Source organism: Conger conger, chromosome 9 (genome assembly GCF_963514075.1).
Source record: "Conger conger chromosome 9, fConCon1.1, whole genome shotgun sequence".
NCBI lineage: Eukaryota > Metazoa > Chordata > Actinopteri > Anguilliformes > Congridae > Conger > Conger conger.
This window is the reverse complement of record NC_083768.1, coordinates 16122114-16140934: the sequence shown is the minus strand read 5'-3', so window position 1 is coordinate 16140934 and position 18821 is coordinate 16122114. Positions and strand designations below refer to the sequence as shown.

Below are 18821 nucleotides of genomic sequence, written 5' to 3'. Positions count from 1 at the left end.
AGAAAAGTCAGTCGAGGGAGTGCGACGAGGAGGTTTTGCCCGAAGTGGCAGAGGAGGTGTGGGGGGTGGAGGAGGGTAGGGCCGAGGAGGGCGGGGCAGGGAGGGAAATGAAAGGAGTGGAAATGGAGGAGGAGGAGGCTGAGCTGGAAGATGGGGAGCTGCAGAGAAGGTTCTCAGAGAACGATGTCAGGTAAAATCCAGCCGGTGTCCCTCATAAATGTGTAGTAGTGTAGCGGCACTGTGTTTCCCTCCCCTATCGAACTTCCTGGCTTTCATCCCATTTTATCTAAAATCACTTTTTCCTTCATCTGAAATTGGTGTGTGTGACACATGAGTTTTCTCAGATAGCATTCTGAATGGCCAACTTCAGATTCTTTTACATTACATTATTGGCATTTGGCAGACGCTCTTATCCAGAGCGATGTACAGTTGATTAGACTAAGCAGGAGACAACCCTCCCCTGGAGCAATGCAGGGTTAAGGGCCTTGCTCAAGGGCCCAACGGCTGTGCAGAATCACTGACCTTGCGTGTCCCAGTCATTTACCTTAACCACGTCGCTACAGGCCGCCACTGTCTTCTTGTTAGCAAGTTCCCTGTCTATCTATGATAGTCCCGCTGCGGTGCTAGGGTAGGCTGTAGGAATAATCACTCAGGTGTGATAAGCCGACAGGCTAATTTGTCATTTGTCACCTAGCAACATGTTGCTCAGCAGGTGTTCATAGAACTCTGGGATTTTAGCATGCAGTCCCATGGTGCAGGGCTTAAAGTTCTCAGGTACGGTGCCGGATTTCCTGCATTTGGCCGTTTTTTCCACACAATAATATTCAAAGTTCATTCAAACTCAGGATGACACAAGCCTAATTGAGAGGGGAGTGAAAATGAATGGAGATGGGCTTGGGTTGAAGAAAATGGAAACCACTTAACACTTGATGCAAGAAATTGTGTGGTTGTTGCTTCTGCATGGTTTGTGACAAGAAACTTATACAGTTGATGATCTTGGCAAAGTTATAACCAGGGCTTAATGTTCTCAGGCACTGTGCCGGATTTTCGGCATTTGGCTGTTTTTTACACACAATAATATTCTCACAAAAAATGAAATAAAATAAATAAAAGAGAAAACATAACAACCACTACCCAGCCAAGCCAAGATAATACATAAGTTTTATAATACCTAAAGTTTTGGGGAAAAAAAGGAATGTTTTCCTTAAATGCTGATGAGTCTACAAGCCTGAACATGGATAGAATTCTTAATATCCTAGTTAGCTATTATTATGATGATCTCGGCAAAGTTATAACACAGCATCTAGCATATTCAGTGTTTCCCGCAGTGGTTTATAGTTAAGGCGAGCCTTAACTATAAACTATATACTTAATGAAACATTTAAATCGATTAAAGAGAAAAATACGAAATAAGAAATCCGACGTCAAACAGCGGCATTTGTCGGTTTAAAATAACATTGCGCAGTTTGTCATTGACTCATAATCAAATTGGAAAATGACTAATCGTTACCCCTTAAAATACCAGCATAAGTTGTCTAATTTTTCGCAAATTATTAACCGAATTGTTTTGTCATGCTATTGCGAAACCGTGAGTTTTGCCCGTCTGTTTGTCGACATTTATAAGTAGACTAGCGGCAATTTAGAGTATTTAAATCCAACGAATAAGCAGACCAGACTACTGTAGAAGTGATTGCGATATAGTATATAATGTATATATGAGTGTATATATGCAAGCCAATGATAAGAAATTACTTGCTGTGCTTCCTTCAGGTTATTGTGCACTGCCTTTCTCTCTTTAAAAAACTGAAATAATCACAGCATGAACAGCATGTGATTCAGGATACAAATTGGATTTGTGATTCAGGACACAAATAATCTGTAAATACAGATTATTTTGGAAGCGTATGGAAATGTTACTTGTTATATTAATAACACCCACCTACAGTCCTCTATAATCATTTTGGCTTGTATGGCTTCAGTATTTTTTTTTTGCTTCACTGAGCAGTAGGACGGTAATGAAAAAATAGACTTCAGTCACGGCAAGCTATGATTCATACTGTGTTTCCACACTTATTGGAAACACATCTGACATCATTGTGGTTATGTCATTCACATAGCCACATTCTGTGTACCATACTGTACAGTGCACTATGGTTGCATGTATCGTATAATAAATGCCCCTGCTTTCTGAAATTCTCACTCACATGTTCTGACATATAAATTATAGTTCCCACTTTTTGGCAGCTTGTGTTTTTAAATGAACTCTTTGGTGTCTGTCATTCCACCGCTTGTAAAAATACATGCTTACAATGTGGGACTGTGTGTGTGTGTTTGCGTGTTTGTGTGCCTGTGTGTGAGGGAGATGGGTGGACTGGCCACCTGATCCTGAAAACTCCATGCTCACCGTACGTCTCTTACATAATGTGCCTGTCATGACTCTACTCCCTCTGTCAATCACCTTGACATATACATGATACACTAATTACACATCTCTCGAAGGGCATCCTTACCACTTATCATCCCAACTGCCAAATCTTTTTTAAATGGTGGTGGCAAAGCTCCAACTGTATTTGAATCAAGTGCAGTGACTACACTCTTTGCTGGCTTCCAGTATAGTAAGCATTTTACTTATATATATACACTCACAGAGCACTTTATTAGGAACATTTTTACTTTATTTTCACCTACTTATTGATGTGATTATCTAATCAGCAAATTGTGTGGCAGCAGTGCCATGCATACAATCACTAGATACAGGTCAGGAGCTTCAGTTAATGTTCACATCAACCATCAGAATGGGGACTTTGGCCGTGGAATGATTGTTGGTAGCAAACAGGGTGGTTTGAGTATCTCAGAAACTGCTGATCTGGGATTTTCACGCACACTAGAATCTAGACTCTAGAATAAATATGCAATTTCACATTTTCGTATCCGCATGATTTTATGCATTGCACTGATGAGATAATCACATGAATAAGAAGGTGTACAGGTGTTCCTAATAAAGTGAGAGTAGATGTTGTGAATCGAGAAATGAAAAGTAGTGTAGCTAATAAGTAATTTTCTTGGGGTTACGTTATGTTGTCCTGATTCTGCACAGGAATTGTATAATATTTAGAACATGACATTTAAAGCTGAAACCATAGTGATGCAAATACACTAATCCTGTTACTAGAAAGCCTCATTACCGAGGATCTGGATACCTCAACTACTTCAGATGTTTTTCTTTAAACTAAATCCAACATTTCTTACATTTCTTTAATTAACCATCTCATCTCACAGTCTTACAGTATTTCTGCATTTTGACTAATTTAATGTAGAAGTTTAATGAATAGATTTTTAAGTCACAGACCTTAAGAAAAAACCTATTTGGACATCTATCTATCAAAATAATTATAAAAAACACAGGTACTTGAAGTATGCAACATAATACTGTATGTACCATATCTTCAAAATGTGGGAATTCTAATTGGATTCAAACACTATTACGGGTTCATACCGATCTAAGCTTTCACATCACAGAGTGCAGCTGGTTGAATAAGAATGATATTACCATTTCACAGATTCACTGGTATAAACTCTTTTTAAAAACAAACTGAGCAGATATACACTTTTGCCTGATTTGCAGCTGAGAAAATGTGCAGCTTGTGACACAGGGTCTAAACCTACTGTGACTCATTTGAATGATTCTATCATAACTGCTAATTGCACAAATTAAACTATTTGTCGTCTAATAATCAGTAGGTGGTTGCAGCATACTGGACTGTGTTAAAGCAAGTAGCCTTAATGTTAAAGCATTTAGTGATAAAACATTTTGATTATTACCCAGGGGGGTAAATTAACATTGCACTTGTATATGTGAGTGAAGCTTTAAAATCTGTGTGCAATAGTGTTACATATTAGACACTAGAGGGAGCCTTTGTAGGAGTGTGGTGTGTTGTTTTTGGAAATGGCTGTATGAAATTTATCATCATGCCTATTTCTAATTAAATCCTGCATATTGATGTGCTCCAGATGTCCATTTTGTTATTACTGTATATAAACATATTTGTTTTTGAAACAGAATTGAAGACTATGTATCTTCCTACTATGTAGTTGAGTCCTAAACTTAGTCCATGAGTGTGAGCTTTGAGCTTCAGCTGTATTAGCATCCAGTATAGCATATCATTTTCAGGGACTACAGGTTTGTACTACCTGGCTACTGCTACTGGTTAGCCTGTCATTAGAAGGTGTAATACCGTAGTGTAAATAGCCTTGCCTTGCGTTTTCTGGAAAAAATCAAGGAAAAGTACTGACCAACAGTGACCACCACATTTCTGTTTTGAATCTCTGCATGATCATGTACACCCACTGACTAGTAAAGCACAAGGCATTGCACTGGTTTTGCTAAAAGAGGACACCTTGTACTCATGAATAATTTCTCTCCCAACTACAGTTTTGATCTGACAATGAAGAGCTTGGATGTTATTTTTATCAAGTGCACTGCTTTGAGCGAGTGAACTATATAACCTAATGCATACGTTGCTGTTGCATTGAGCACCCTCAGACGTCTCAGAAGTCGTGTTGGATTGATAAAGATTCAGGTACTGGAATCAAAATACAGCGTACGAGCCAGGGCCTGGTGCTTTATTTTGACTCTAAATCATCTTTGATTAAATGCAAGATGCTACTTCACAAACAGTCTAGAAAGTTCCACCAGCTTGTGACGAAGACAAATTGATTGAATCTTGGCCAGAACTTCTCTAGTAATAAACAACTGCAGTATTCAGTCACAACCTGTAACCCGCGCTTTTCTCTACGGATAGCTTGTCTCATTGCTTCTGTTTCCAAAGTAGGTGTTTTGTATTCAGTGGATAATTTTCTATTCTTAAACATTATTAGTTTTATTACACTGTCCTACATTTCATGCCCTAAGTTTTCCTGCTAGCATGGCTGTCCAATTCCATTCCAATTAGATGAGAGAATTGATCATTATATGCAGCATCATGCATGTTTTTGGCCTTTCCTTGACCGTCTACTTTGCAGTAATTATTAATCTCCTGATTATCATGACATTTGTGTGGGAGCTGCTTGTTGAGTAATGGACTCCTTATAACAGCATTCTCCTTTAATGAATCAGATGGACTTATCTTTATTCAACATGCCTTAAACTGGAGGTAAATGTATGGTTGAAGCAGAATGAGGATAGTATGTCAGTGATTGTCAGTGGGATCAAATTATATAACCTAAAAGTAATATGAATTAGAAGTTAATAGTTTTGTTTAATGCAGGTGATTTTGTGCTTAAACAAGCATTACAAATTTTCTAAATCCTTTGCAAAAAAAAAAAGTGAAGTCTCAAAGGAAATTGGATTGGTCTTTGCAATATTTGATATACTGCCATCCTTCATTTATTGAAAAATTTCAGAGACCTGATCTCTCTGAAAATGAGTATTTTGCATGACCTGGCTTATTGAGGTCATTGCAGTGACAAAGATGCCCTAATATGGTATTGCTCATTTCCTCAACATTGTTTTTCAAGTGGCCGTTGAGTCTTCCATATGAATGGTTGAATAAATCTCATCATGTCAGTGCACAGATTGGAGAGCTTATTCTGAGTGGTCTCCAGGAAGTAAACTATCTGCATTCAGCACTTTTAACACCCCCTCCACCAATCTCTAAGCCCTTCTTGTTTCCTCGGTAACAGCTAACTACATTAGCTCGATAAGGAGTGAGGCTTAAATTAGAGGCACCTCTTCACAAAAACAACCTTCCTCCAAAACATGCTCCTCCTGGTCAACATTCAAACAAAAGTCTAAGCACAAAGGTTCTAACTAACCAGCAGATTTTAAATCTTTTCCGGAATGCCAAATCTAGAAATAAAACATATTCTTCAAGACTAAGATCCTGTGGTCTTAATCATGACAGTGTACGACCAAATGGTCTGTTTTTATATGCAACTGTGAACTCAAGCTACTACACAAACCTGGGGAACAGTTGCCATAGAAACTGAGACTTCTGCATCTCCACAGCTGCAGAAATACGAAAGTCACCTTCTTCAGACGACTCCCCATTCTGTGCTTAGCCACACTGCAGAAACCCGGATAAAACACAGCGGGAAAGAGTGTATTTCCCTCTTTCACATGCATAAAAAGAACAGGTTTCATTGAACCTGGGTGAAAGTGTAATGTTTTCAGCTATGTAAATTACACTTCAATAGTATTGTAGGTTTGCTCGGAAGGGGTCTCAGGCCTGGGCTCTTTGTAAAGCTGCTTTGTGACCATCTTGCGTTGTAAAAAGCTCTATACAAATACAATTTAATTGAATTGAACTGTTGCCGTACAGTACAGAAGGTCTTCTATACTACGTATACCCACTTCGCTATTGTCTAAATCCATGTGACAAATTGGTAATGTTATCTAGAATACATGTTATATAAGTATGCATGACGTCTGTGGGGTTTTTTTCTCCACCAAAAGGAATGTTGCCTGAGATAAAAATGTGCTTAGTGTAAAAAGGAACAAACTGTACAGATGAGATCCCTGGAGAAAGGTGTACTGTATTTGGCCCCTGCATATTCACCTATGCTGTCCTACTGCAGAGAGAAGCATTTTTTTCTCTTGGAGTGGAGGGAGACATTGGAGTAACCAAATAAATCAATGCGTCCTAAGACCTGCCAATCCATTTTTGTCCCCTGTAGAGCAAAAGAGTCACTGGTCTTAGTCTCAAGAACCATTATATTCTACTAGGCTGAAACCTACATTACAGGGGACATTAAATACAAAATAGATTAACAATCAGACTGGAATATTATTGAAAATCAGTGGAGAGATCTCAAACATGTCGTACATGCAAGGAGGTTGAAGAATATTTCTGAGGTAAAGATGTTCTGCCAGGAAGAATGGGGAAAAATTCCAAAAGCGAGAATTGAAAGACTCTTAGCTGGCTACAGGCACTGTTTACAAGCTGTTATATTTGAGTTACAACATGCTAGCTGACAGGTTTCCTAAACTTTTGCACAAGGCCCTTTTCCTTTCTTTATTATTTTGAAACTGTAAAGTAATCTTAATTAAACATTTGAAGAAATCTGTCATGTTTAACCTTGTACCATTTAGAGGTCAGGTTCGCTTCTCTTCATTTCGATATGAATTGTAGAAGGCTTTCTGACCAGTGGTGCCCAAATTTTACACAGGAGATTAATCCTTATCCAAGACTCAATTTTGAATTGCGATTCAAAACTCTATTTAGTTCAAAACTAAGCTTAATCTGTGTCCGTGAAACTGGCGTGAATTGTTTACACTGCAATGTGTTTTTGTCAGCCAAGACACTTGTATTATATAAAAAAATGTAATGTTTAAAAAAAAATTCTGCTGGATCTCAGGAGGGGATATTGATCAATTTCAGGTTGTGTGGGCCACAGTATCTGGAGGTATTTGCTCCTACCATGCACTACACCTCCTTATTTCACTAATAAGGTTACTTCCTGAATAAAGGAAGTAAAATAATTAGTCAATAATGATTAGCCATTTAAATTCTTTATTTATCATCAGCTTCATTTCTCCATTTACCCTCGGTTTTTCAAGTAAAAAGTTTTCTATTTTGGCATGTTGTCACATGGAGTATAATAAACTTGTGTGGGATTATCTTGTTTTCAGAAATGCATAAGCACTTTTGCTCCATTATTGCTAACTGTGTCACGTGGTGAAAAATCATCTTTACTGAACCAGCGTTCGCACAAGTGCAGGGCTAAAAACTGCAGCCATTTATTAGGGTTTATAAAATGACTCTCTCCTCTCTGACTCACGCAGACAGAAAACAGCATATGTTGTTGTGATGATGGATAAGGGCTAATGGCCTGCACTGGTGAGTGGGAGAGAATGACAAAATCAGGGACACAAGAGAGTGAGAGACAAAGTCCAGAAGCTGTCACATTTCCGGCGTGTAGCGTTGCTAGCCTTGACATTTTGGACGGAGGGAGAGAAAACACCTGTTTGGAAGTTTGCGAAGATGTCATTTGCAATAAGCCTTAAAATTCTTATTTCTGAGTGAGTGGTGTGTGGATCCTGCAATGGATTGGTGACCTGAAAGACAGGGTGTTAGCTGTCTTTCAACCACTGTCTGCTAGGACTGCTAGGATAGGCTCCAGACCCCCAAGGCTTAACCAGGAATAAGCACTTTAGGATATTGAATACCCATATGTAAAAGGTTTGTAGAAATCATATATGTTGTATTTGGTATCTTTTACCAAATTAAACTTATAAAAAACACTTGCTTTTCTATAATTATGGCCCATTTTTTATATAGTGACATATTGGATATATAGAATTATTATGGTCTAAATATTAAAGGCCTATGAATCGTGAAGTGCCAGTATGAGCTAAGAAATGTGCAAATTCATGTACTTCTCATGTATATTTTGTATTTTTTATTGTGTGTTTCTTGTATCTATCTACAAATGTTGTACATGAGTACATATATACAAAATGTCTGCACAAAGATTTCCGAAAATGTTGATAAATGAGGCCCAATGTGTCCAAAGACCTGCCAATCCATTTTTGTCCCCTGTAGAGGAGATGAGTCACTGGTCTTACACTCAAGAACCATTATATTCTACTAGGCTGAAACCTACCCTACAGGGGACATTAAATAAATAATAACACAGATAAAAGGCCAGTTTCACAGGTATAGATTAATCTTAATCCGATACTCAATTTTTAATTGAATCAATTTAGTTCAGAAGTAAAATTAATCTGTGTCTGTGAAACCGGCTGAAAAAGTTTTCACTGAATAACGTTTAGTCATCCAAGGCACAAAAAAATCTAATGTTTGAACTTTGTCTCTGCTGTAAAATAATTAGTCAATATTAATTAGCCATTTAGTTTATGATATATATATATGTACTATGTAGTAAAAAATCAACATATATTACTTTTACAAACCTTTTGCATATGTGTATATACAGTTACATAATGGACTGTTTACTTTCATTATAGTGCGTTAAAGGGTAGATACATATGTTGGCCTTTGGCAACGCCTCTGATGAGTGACTAGTTTGCCCTCATACCCAGATCACTGTCACCAGCTGCCTTTGCAACTGCAAGACCGTGGAATTAGATTTTTTTCAGAATAATATTTCCTCAAAAATGTCAATTTTCTGTCAAAATTGAGCTGTTGACCTGGGAATGTTAGCCTGTGAAAAGTTATTTCTTTCTAATGAAACACCAGTATTTATTTTGCATACATTTTAATGTAAAGTTTTTTAAATAAAACAGGAGGCATACCAAATGATTCTAAAACTTGAAAAGCCTGAAAAGGACACTTTCTGCCAATAGGACCCTGATATTCTGAAGTCCTAGACTGGTTTCATTTTTTAATCTGTCAATTGATATTAAGATGACAAGTGACAGTACAGCTATGAACATTATCAGACATATGACAGTCAGGTGTACTGTTTGATACTTTCTGTGTGCACTGGACTGGCTCCATTAAAGGCACAGGCCATGTCTGTCTGAGGCCTTGACCTCCTTGATTATTGAGACGAGAGCATAATCAGCATAATTATCTCAAGCTAGTCCTTCAGCGTTCTGACTTATGAAGAGCTAGCTTTTCCATTTTTACCATAATTAATTAAGCTATTATTTCTTAATTTGGCTGTCATGCATATATGAGTTCCAAGGCTGCCAAGCCAAGATCAAAAAGTGCAAAAAGTGCAAAAATGTTACAGTACTAGTTTTTACCTATTTTTACAGTATATTACTGAGAGAAACATGCTGTATACATCAGTGTTCTAATATCCTAATAATGATCTCCAGAATGCAGTCCGACTATTTGGGTTGTGACACAAATTTTGTTGCATTGGGTCTGCCCGCCAGCATGTTGGATTTGAAATGAAATGATGAATACAGGGTTAACTGAACGTTGTGTCCCCCCTAAAATTCTGCAATTAACCTCATATCCAACATCCTTTCAAATCCATTTTGCTGGAGTACAGAACCGAAAAACAATAAAAACTGTGTCACTGTCCAAATACACTGCACTGTGTAACAGCAGCATCACCTGGCATTGACTGGGTGTTGGCATGATGCCAAAAAAACTATTCAAATAGATTTAGACTTTACAACAGGCTAATGTAGGCTACATCTGGTGACATTAACACCCTAACACCGTTTAAGAGTGAGATAACCCTGTTAGAAATGTTATTTTCCTGTGAGGTCAGAATGTGACTTCAGTGTCAGGACGAGCCCCCTATGTCTGCAAGTAGCCATCTTTAATGCCTCCTGTAGTAAAGGCTGGCCTTAATAATTTATCGGTGTATTATCATCTGGCACAGATTCTTTCCACTGACATGTTTAAAAGGAAACCATACTGGCTCAGCTTGGCGTGAATAAATGAATTATTCCCTTCCCGGGTTGCAGGTTTAAAATTCATGCTGTGAGAATGGTTTATTTAAAAGGTCATGCTTGGAGGATTACCTTCAATGTTATTCATTTACACTCTGTCCCATATGGTGCCCATATAAGCCTCTTGCTACCATGTCTCCGGTTTAAGATATTTGCAAACGAATGGTTTATGAATGCAAAACATAGTATTAGTATACTTTCCTACTGGTGTAATACAGTATGTAAATTTGCTTATGAAAATCATTGAGTCTTCTCATTGACAATTATTTATGCTATGATGAGAATTGCTTTAGTTTTACATTCAATATGTAGTTGTATTATTATCATCTGTGGTTTTCTACATTTTCTTGTACATATTTTGCAGTATATGGATGACATGGAATCAATAATTTGTTTGGCAATAACATAGAGTAATGACAGATGTAATAGAAGACTGTTGTATAGTGTATCACAAGTTGAGTGTTATGTGCTGAGAACATTGTCCTTTAGTGCATTAGTACATCCTTTTTTCTTTAATTGGATTATGTTTCCTTGCAGTCACATTGGCATAAGACATGAAGCTTATGGTACAACAATGATAATAATTGGGTTGTTCGTTCTCCGGTAACAGCTTTTTTCTGTTGATGTTGTATTATTTCTCTTGCTTGTTCTGAATTCTACATTGTTATGTAATCTTAAAGGCATTGTTAAGTTTGTCAGCTTATACGGAGGCTGTAAATATGTATTATTGTTGAGGCAGGCTTATCATAGAATGCAGCTCCTTGGAAAAAATTGCCTTGCCCACTGATCTTAAATGAGTGGCCCACTCATTAGAAATCTGAGTCCTCTATTCATTTGCTGTCTAATGGAAGAAGGATATTACATTTCATCCACATATCTGTGTTCATGAGAGCAGCATCCCTGTTCTGTCCTCGCACTGTAAAGACCTTAACTGTTACAGAACACATACAGTACATGCCTATTACATACAGGTGCACTCAACTATGTGCACAGCTCCTTGGTAAGTAATAAAAGGTATGTGAGTATGTAGTGTGAGTGGGATTTTTTCTAATTTGGCTGGACTTTTGCATGATTGCTGTGCCGTGACCTTTGTTCTTTATGCAAAAACGTATACATAGAATTTTGATGCACCCTCATTTTCACACACGCATATTTTATTACTGTGATATTACAGTCATCACATGCCAGTATTTTGGGACAGCAATATTGCAATCATAAATGTCTGTCCTTCCATTTATCCGTGCATTTTGGGGTTCAGACCTTGTTTGTTAGCGTCAGTGCAGAAGATGACCTTTACCCCGTCTGTCCAGCTGTCACCATGCCTGTGAATATACCTGTGGATATACCTGTAGCCTCTGACCCGTGAAGTCTTCCAAAGTCCTGCAGCTGAAGCCTGTCCCTTTCTGTCTCCTCTCATCTTTACCCCTCCCCACCTCCCCTCTTTCCTCTGCCTCCTCCTCTCCATCCTCTTCTCCTCTGACCCCCTGTTGTGACCAACCCCACGCACTTGGTTGCTGACAGTGACTTTACGTCCAAAATGAAAAACAGGCAGATGGGTGCGTCCGGGAACAACATGGCCAAGAGCTCCAGCATCAGCGGAGACATGTACACGCTGGAGAAGACGGACGGCAGCCAGTCGGACACGGCCGTGGGGACGGTGGAGACGGGGGACAAGAAGAGGCGCTCCAGCATCGGTGCCAAAATGGTGGCGATCGTCGGCCTGTCCAGGAAAAGCCGGAGCACGTCTCAGCTCAGCCAAACAGGTAGGGGTTGGTTTCTTTGGTGGTTGGGTGTTGCGTCTCTGCCTGTAAACTACTTTACACTGCAGAAAATAAGTCAGTCTTAACAAGTATCTCAGTCTTGTATTTTGACTTAAAATCGTATTTATATTACTACTAAGTTTTGGTTTTACTGAGAAGAATTAAGATCTTATGACGAGATTTAAACGGCTTTTTCAGGCAGATATTTTCGCAGTAGGGCTGATTAGAGAGCCTCTCTTCAGCTTTGACTCCAGCTTTGTCAGGTGTAGAGGGTGGCTTCTCTCCAGGGATGAAAGTGAAACAGTACACACTTGTCCACTCTGTGGCAGCTCTTTACAAATCCTTTCTTTTTCTCTTTGTGTGACCTTTAGACTGCTTGAGAGACTTTCTGTTTTAGTGGCTCTTGACTGCAGAGATGAGCTATTGACACTGCGATGCACTGCACCTGCAATGGGATATAAGCATGAAAAGCAGTGCAAGGTTGCTCAATGCATAGAAATTTGAAATGGCTGTAGTATCTGCCATAAGTTCAGATTGTCAGTACTTGTCGAGAGAAAACTTGAATGAAATCTTCAGAGAATCATTTTAGTGTTCAGAGAGAGGATTTTTACGAGATGGCTATTACTTTAAACTCCTTTTGTGTGCCACTATTGATGGGCCTATAGACCTGGGCCATGGAGCAAACTTACAGTCTCCTGGGTTAAAGTTATCCTCTCTTCTCCACAACCCTTGACTGCTGTGATAGTGTCACTTTCTGTATGTGAATCATGTCAACATTAGGTTTCATTTGACACTACTGTAGTCATAATGCACTAGTAGCTGAAAAGCAGCTCAGGGGATAAATTGAGTATTTGCACCAAAGGGGAAGTGCTGAATGAAAATGGAAGTTGGTAGGTCATAATCCAACAGGAAGGCACATTGCTTCTAGACCAGACCATGACTGGTTAAAAAAAATGTTTTAAGGATGACAACAAGGGTCAGAGTCCACATCCGACTAGAATGGGATATTTGATATGCTGTGGGTCAGATGATAAGCATTATGTTCTCAATAGCAATTAACAGGTGTTCCAGAGATAACACTTGGCTTGAATGTGTCTTTGAAAGCTGTAGGCTGAAATTGAATGTGTTTGATTAGCATGATTCGTTAGATGTATTGCGTCGTGAATTTCCCTTAGCTGGCAATGGACTTTTTTTGTGGCAAAAACAATCCCAGTCACAGAATAGACCTAAAGGAAGAGGAGGAAGTCTGTGAGAAAAACATGTTTTCAAACATCGTTGTTCAGGAAATATTTCCCCCACAAGCGGTTGATGTAATATTTTTTTCTTGGATAAATATAGTTTGAATCATTCTGTTGGAAGTGTCAACACTTTGTTAACAATAAATTAAACAAAATATGGCAGATCAGATTTTTCCATTTAGCATAACTGCTCTTTCTCTTTAACTTTGTGTAGTCTGTATTGTACTGGCATTACTGAGGTTGAAATACAGTATAATATGTTTTGAAGAATGTAGGTAGAAATCAAACCCTGTGAAAAGGTTTGTTTTATTTTGGCACGTAAAGTATTTAGAAATAAAACGTGTATAAATCCCTAGTGCTTACAGCCAACACTTTCCCTGAAGTTCATTTTCGAAGGACTCCACACACATTTCCAACTGCAGATACATATACTTATTGAGCGATGATTAAAATGTGAACTACTGTTATTTGTTGGTGAGAAAAGTCCAGGGAAGTTTTTAAAGTGCCATTTAAGGGCTATGTAACAGCTGTCTTCAGAACAGTGCTGGAAAAGAGGCCAGTCTGCCAGCTGGAGCGCTGGGTCTCATTTGTCCTTTCTGCTCTATCATTTCGAAATGTCATTTGGAGAAGGGTCACGTCCATTTGTCCATTCCTGTGTGCGGTCAACAAGCGCTTATTCCATTTCCGGAGCTCTGGACTCGGAGGTAGGCGTGCTTGACCGTGCCTTCCCTTTCGGGCTTAACCTTGTAAATACTGAGTTACCCTGCCCGGCCCTGTGACCACACAGACACGTTGTGGCGGTCACCGCCTGACTGTGGCCTATATATTCGGACCGCTCTTCGTCACACTGTCATCTTGACATATCGCTCACATTGATCCTTGGGCTATTTCCCAATGGCTCAAATGGGCCAATGATCCCTGCATTTGAAATGCATGATTATGTCCTGTGCATTATCTGGGTGTGTGTAAAAAGGTTTTGTCTCGTTTCTGAAACGTCACGATGCTGAGGTATACTTCAGCATACGTTTAGATTGAAGTTTATATAATTATACTTGAACTATGCTGAAGTATACTGTAGTACACTTATATTACAATAGTTATAGTAGTCTATATTGAAGCTGGGATAATTATGCTTAAAGTATGAAATGTAACTTATTTTTTCACATGGTATCCATCGTTCCTCGCTCTGCCTTTCAATGTCTAAAATAATTTCAGTCATGAAATCAAAGTTAAATGCAAACAAAATATAATTAAATACATTCTTCAAAGCTTTGTTTTCCAATGGATTAGGTGTCCTTTCTCAGAGACGGCAATATATTTGATATTTATTGCATATCAATATATTTGTTCAAGCGAGAATAATTACATAAATGCCATGACATTTTCTGTAATTCTGATGAGCAGGTGTTTCAGTGGTACTCGGGAGAGAAAGGACCGGCCCAGGACAGCGATTGTGCTGCTCGTGCTGTTTGAAGAGGTTATGGACGGCTTAATTCTAAGCCTGTATCAATATTTCACACGCCGTCGTGCATGAGAGGAAACAGGGCTGTCTTTTAAATCTCCACCCCGGACAGGAACCGGCGGTTCTGAGCCCTGCCGGGTTTCATCCCTCAAAGCGGAAGGCAAACAGCGACCTACTTTGTGCTGTTATTTACTCTGAGGGGTGTTCTTGTGATGTGCTGCAGAGAAGGTACCGGAGGTAGCCGTTGAAGGGCACACCTGTTATATGGCACCTGCTCTCCAAACCAGCCTCCATCCTGTTCCGAGTACCTCTGAGTGCATTTTGACAGTAGCAGGCTAAACACCGATTGGTTGTATGAGTACAAGCTAAGTGCAGACCTGTGCGAAGCAGCATCAGCCTGATGATGAGATGTTTGGAATGTGCCTTGAAAGTAGATTTGTTTCCTCTAACTGTCCAAGTTCAGTTCAAGACAACGTACCATTAATCACTATAAATCTACAGGTAAATTTAAAAAATGAAGAAGTGTTTCGAAGGCTGTGGTTGGAATATAACTGCCTGCTGTCCATGAGATAATAGGGCGTGTTGGGATTTATTGGGATCATTAACGTAATATGGTTCTGCATATCAGGATACCATGGCAGGAGCTCATGTAAATTGGAATAATGAATCTATGTCCACTTGAGTGGAATTTACAAGGACAAATGTAGTGGAGCCAGGGGAAGATATTCATGAGCAAAGTAAACATAACCTTCTTAATGTAACTACTGCTACAGTTATATACAGCCTCATACAATTGTGTGTTGTGTGTTTTTTACAGCATTACAATCAGGGTTTGTTGGTGATGCAGTATAGTTTCAGTACAGTTTCTTCTGGAGTCGTTGTACAAATCATACTGCCTTTCAGTTTCTCAGAATTTCTCAGAAAGTCTGCAAAATCGGCCTAAAAAGAGTATAAAATGCTGAGAGAAGGTTTTCTAAAGAAAAAATTCTAAATCTAATCTAAAGTCTAGTAGATTTTTGGGGTCATTGAACATTACGCTGAATACTTACCCTTGCTTTATGTTTGCATGTAATTATTATCTGTTTTTTTCTCCAGAAAACATCCATTTAAGTACAGTGGCTTCAGAAAGTATTCAGACACCTTCTCTTTTTTGGGTTGTAGATTCATAAAATTGCCATTTTTGTCCCTCAATCTACATTCAATAACCCATAGTGACAAAGTGAAAACAGAGTTTTTTGAAATTTTTGCAAATTTATTACAAATAAAAAAGTGAAATCTCATTTATATAAGCATACAGACTTCATTCAGTAGAAGCCTCTTTGGCAGCAATTACAGCTCCAAGTCTTCTTGGGTAAGTCTCTACAAGCTTTGAACCCCTGGATTTGGGCAGTTTATCAAATTCTTCCCCTGTATATTTGTCAATAGGGGGTATATAGGAGAAGCATTATTCAACAGTATTTGGGCTTTGTGAGGTGATACTCCTGCAGTTACTGGTAGCTGGTGAGCAGAAATGGGCCGGGTAAACGGAGAGTCACTCTCCTCCTCAGGTTCACTCCCAGAGGAGCGGACTGCCCGCTACAGCACACGAGACCTCTGTAACACGGTCCTGCAGAGCAGGCTGCTTATAGAAGCTCTAATGCACAGCTCCCAGCAGATAAATCATTACTGGGGCCCTCAGCCCTGTGGCCGCAGCTCCATTTCCAATTAAAAGGCTTCTCGTATTGATCACCACAGGCCCGGTAGGAAATGAGCTGTTTGCCTTCTCAGCAGGTACAGGCCGGCTGATGTAAGAGAGAGGAACGAGCGCTTGATCCTGATTCACCTCTGGCTCAGCTGCCCGCCCGGTTATCAGATTATACATACAGGCTGCTGCGCCGAGGTCCAACTGCCACTCGGTCCGGGAATTGGATTCCTCCTCGCGTGAATAAATCTTCAGTCATCGGCGAGCATGTTTTTAACATCACTCAGCAGACTTGGCACTACTGTGCAGAACTAATTTGAAAAAGGATTGAAAATCCTTGATTGTGAAAATTTTTTTTTGCGTTTTGAGATTTGTCCGTTATTGCATAGCTGAAAATGTTAATGTGGTTTTAGCGTTGGAGGCACAGTTCACACTTCTTACTCCTTCCAGAAATACTTGACTGCTGCTTCGAGCGACCCCTACTCCCTGGTGCAGTTTCTTATAAGGCTCTGGTTAAGCTGAGGAAAGCAGACCACCTACAATGTGTATGTTAGTGTGGAAATGACAGGACTAGGACTGATGACCTGAGCGTGTGCTATGAGCAGGTCAAATTGCAGTTTACATTTCACTGTCAAGAACAGCCCACCCCATTGGGATCGCAAATGCAAAAGAAACAACCCGGTTCCCCTGACCTGGTCCCGTTTGTGTGAACCGTTGCGGTATTGTTCTCATTCAGCATTGTTGTATCCCCAGAACAGAGTGGTTCTGCTGGGGTCGCAAAAAATGTCAAGCCCCACTGGAAACCACAGCACTCCAGCGTGTTTCAAAAGTGACGCATTTTTAATTGTTACAGGAGGGAATTGCCAGCCCCAGGCCAGAGTGGCTGGGACAAAGTGCTGCATTGCAGGAGAAAAATGATAAAAATATCTGAAGCAAAATCAAATATCGGGTTACCCCAAGTGCCAGCACTGGTTCGGTAACAGATGAGTATGGAGGAAGGGAAACCAGTTTGGCTTCGGCTCCTGGGAAAAATGACTGCAGCTACTCCAGACAGGAATGACACAAGACATCAGTAAATGCAACTCCATGTGCGCTTTTTTCCAAGTAATTGCAGAGGAGTGCTTGGTAGTGCCTAATCAAACAATAAGGTAATGCAAATGTGGCTACTCCGTTGTTTATGCAGAACAGTCCAACAATTGGTAGGTATAAAGAAAGCACATTTGCAGCTTTCTGGGTCAGGAATTCAATTGCAGAGGAGTGCTTGGTAGTGCCTAATCAAACAATAAGGTAATGCGAATGTGGCTACTCCTTTGTTTATGCAGAACAGTCCAACAATTGGTAGGTATAAAGAAAGCACATTTGCAGCTTTCTGGGTCAGGAATTCAATTGCAGAGGAGTGCTTGGTAGTGCCTAATCAAACAATAAGGTAATGCGAATGTGGCTACTCCTTTGTTTATGCAGAACAGTCCAACAATTGGTAGGTATAAAGAAAGCACATTTGCAGCTTTCTGGGTCAGGAATTCAATTGACAGTACTCTCCACGGACCTGTACCCTGTCATTTAAAGCAGCGAAGCGAGTTTGTGTTCTGTTAGACCTGAGCGTGCCAAACCTGCCGGTAAGTGCCGCGCAATAAGTGGCTCTCACGCAGCTATCATTTCCGCGGGTGTGCTCTTTTATTGGCAGTGATGACAGCTTTTGAAATGAATTCAAGGTGATTTTTTAAGCCTCAACTCAAATCGGATAGTAATTGCTAGTTTTTTCAAGTGGAGCACTACAACGTGCACCTCATCATCTTTTGTAGAAAAGATCATTTCTAGAAATTGGACGAAAATCATAAAAGTAAAAAAAAAAAAAAAAGCAAACAACTCTTTTCCGATAGTCAGACCATAGAGCGACAGCCACAACTGAACTTGAACTGAACATGTCAGTAACATTATTCTCCGACCAGCAGACCCGCACTGAGTGTGGAACCTTGTGGAACATGCACTGTATGTCTCGAGCCCCAGAGTTAGTGGCCAGCAGCCATTTTGTGCATTTGCAGCCTTTTCCCATGTGATCTGAACCAGCAGTGCTGAAGTCTGCTTGGTCTTTCTCCAGAGCTCCCCATTTGTGTCAGGCTAGAGTCTGTTAATAACGTAGGATGAAAACCTGATGACCTGTTTTTTTTGTTGGGGGGGGTGGAGGATTGGGGGGGGGGTTGTGCTCTGTCCTGTCTCTGAACCATACTGTTGATTTCAGTTAATTGTCAACGAAGCATTTCTACAGTATACATGAAGTAGTTGTAGCACTGGTGTAGCACTGGTG

At 39.7% G+C, this 18821-nt stretch overlaps 1 protein-coding gene across 1 annotated transcript in view; it reads left to right on the top strand.

The window, feature by feature from the left end:
* LOC133137991 (regulating synaptic membrane exocytosis protein 4-like) overlaps positions 1 to 18821 on the top strand; it is a 169370-nt gene that overhangs the window by 133280 nt on the left and 17269 nt on the right. Inside the window, exons 25-26 of the mRNA XM_061256433.1 lie at positions 3 to 190; positions 11924 to 12144. Coding sequence (XP_061112417.1) covers positions 3 to 190; positions 11924 to 12144 — 409 coding nt within the window. The remainder of the gene's footprint in view (positions 1 to 2; positions 191 to 11923; positions 12145 to 18821) is intronic.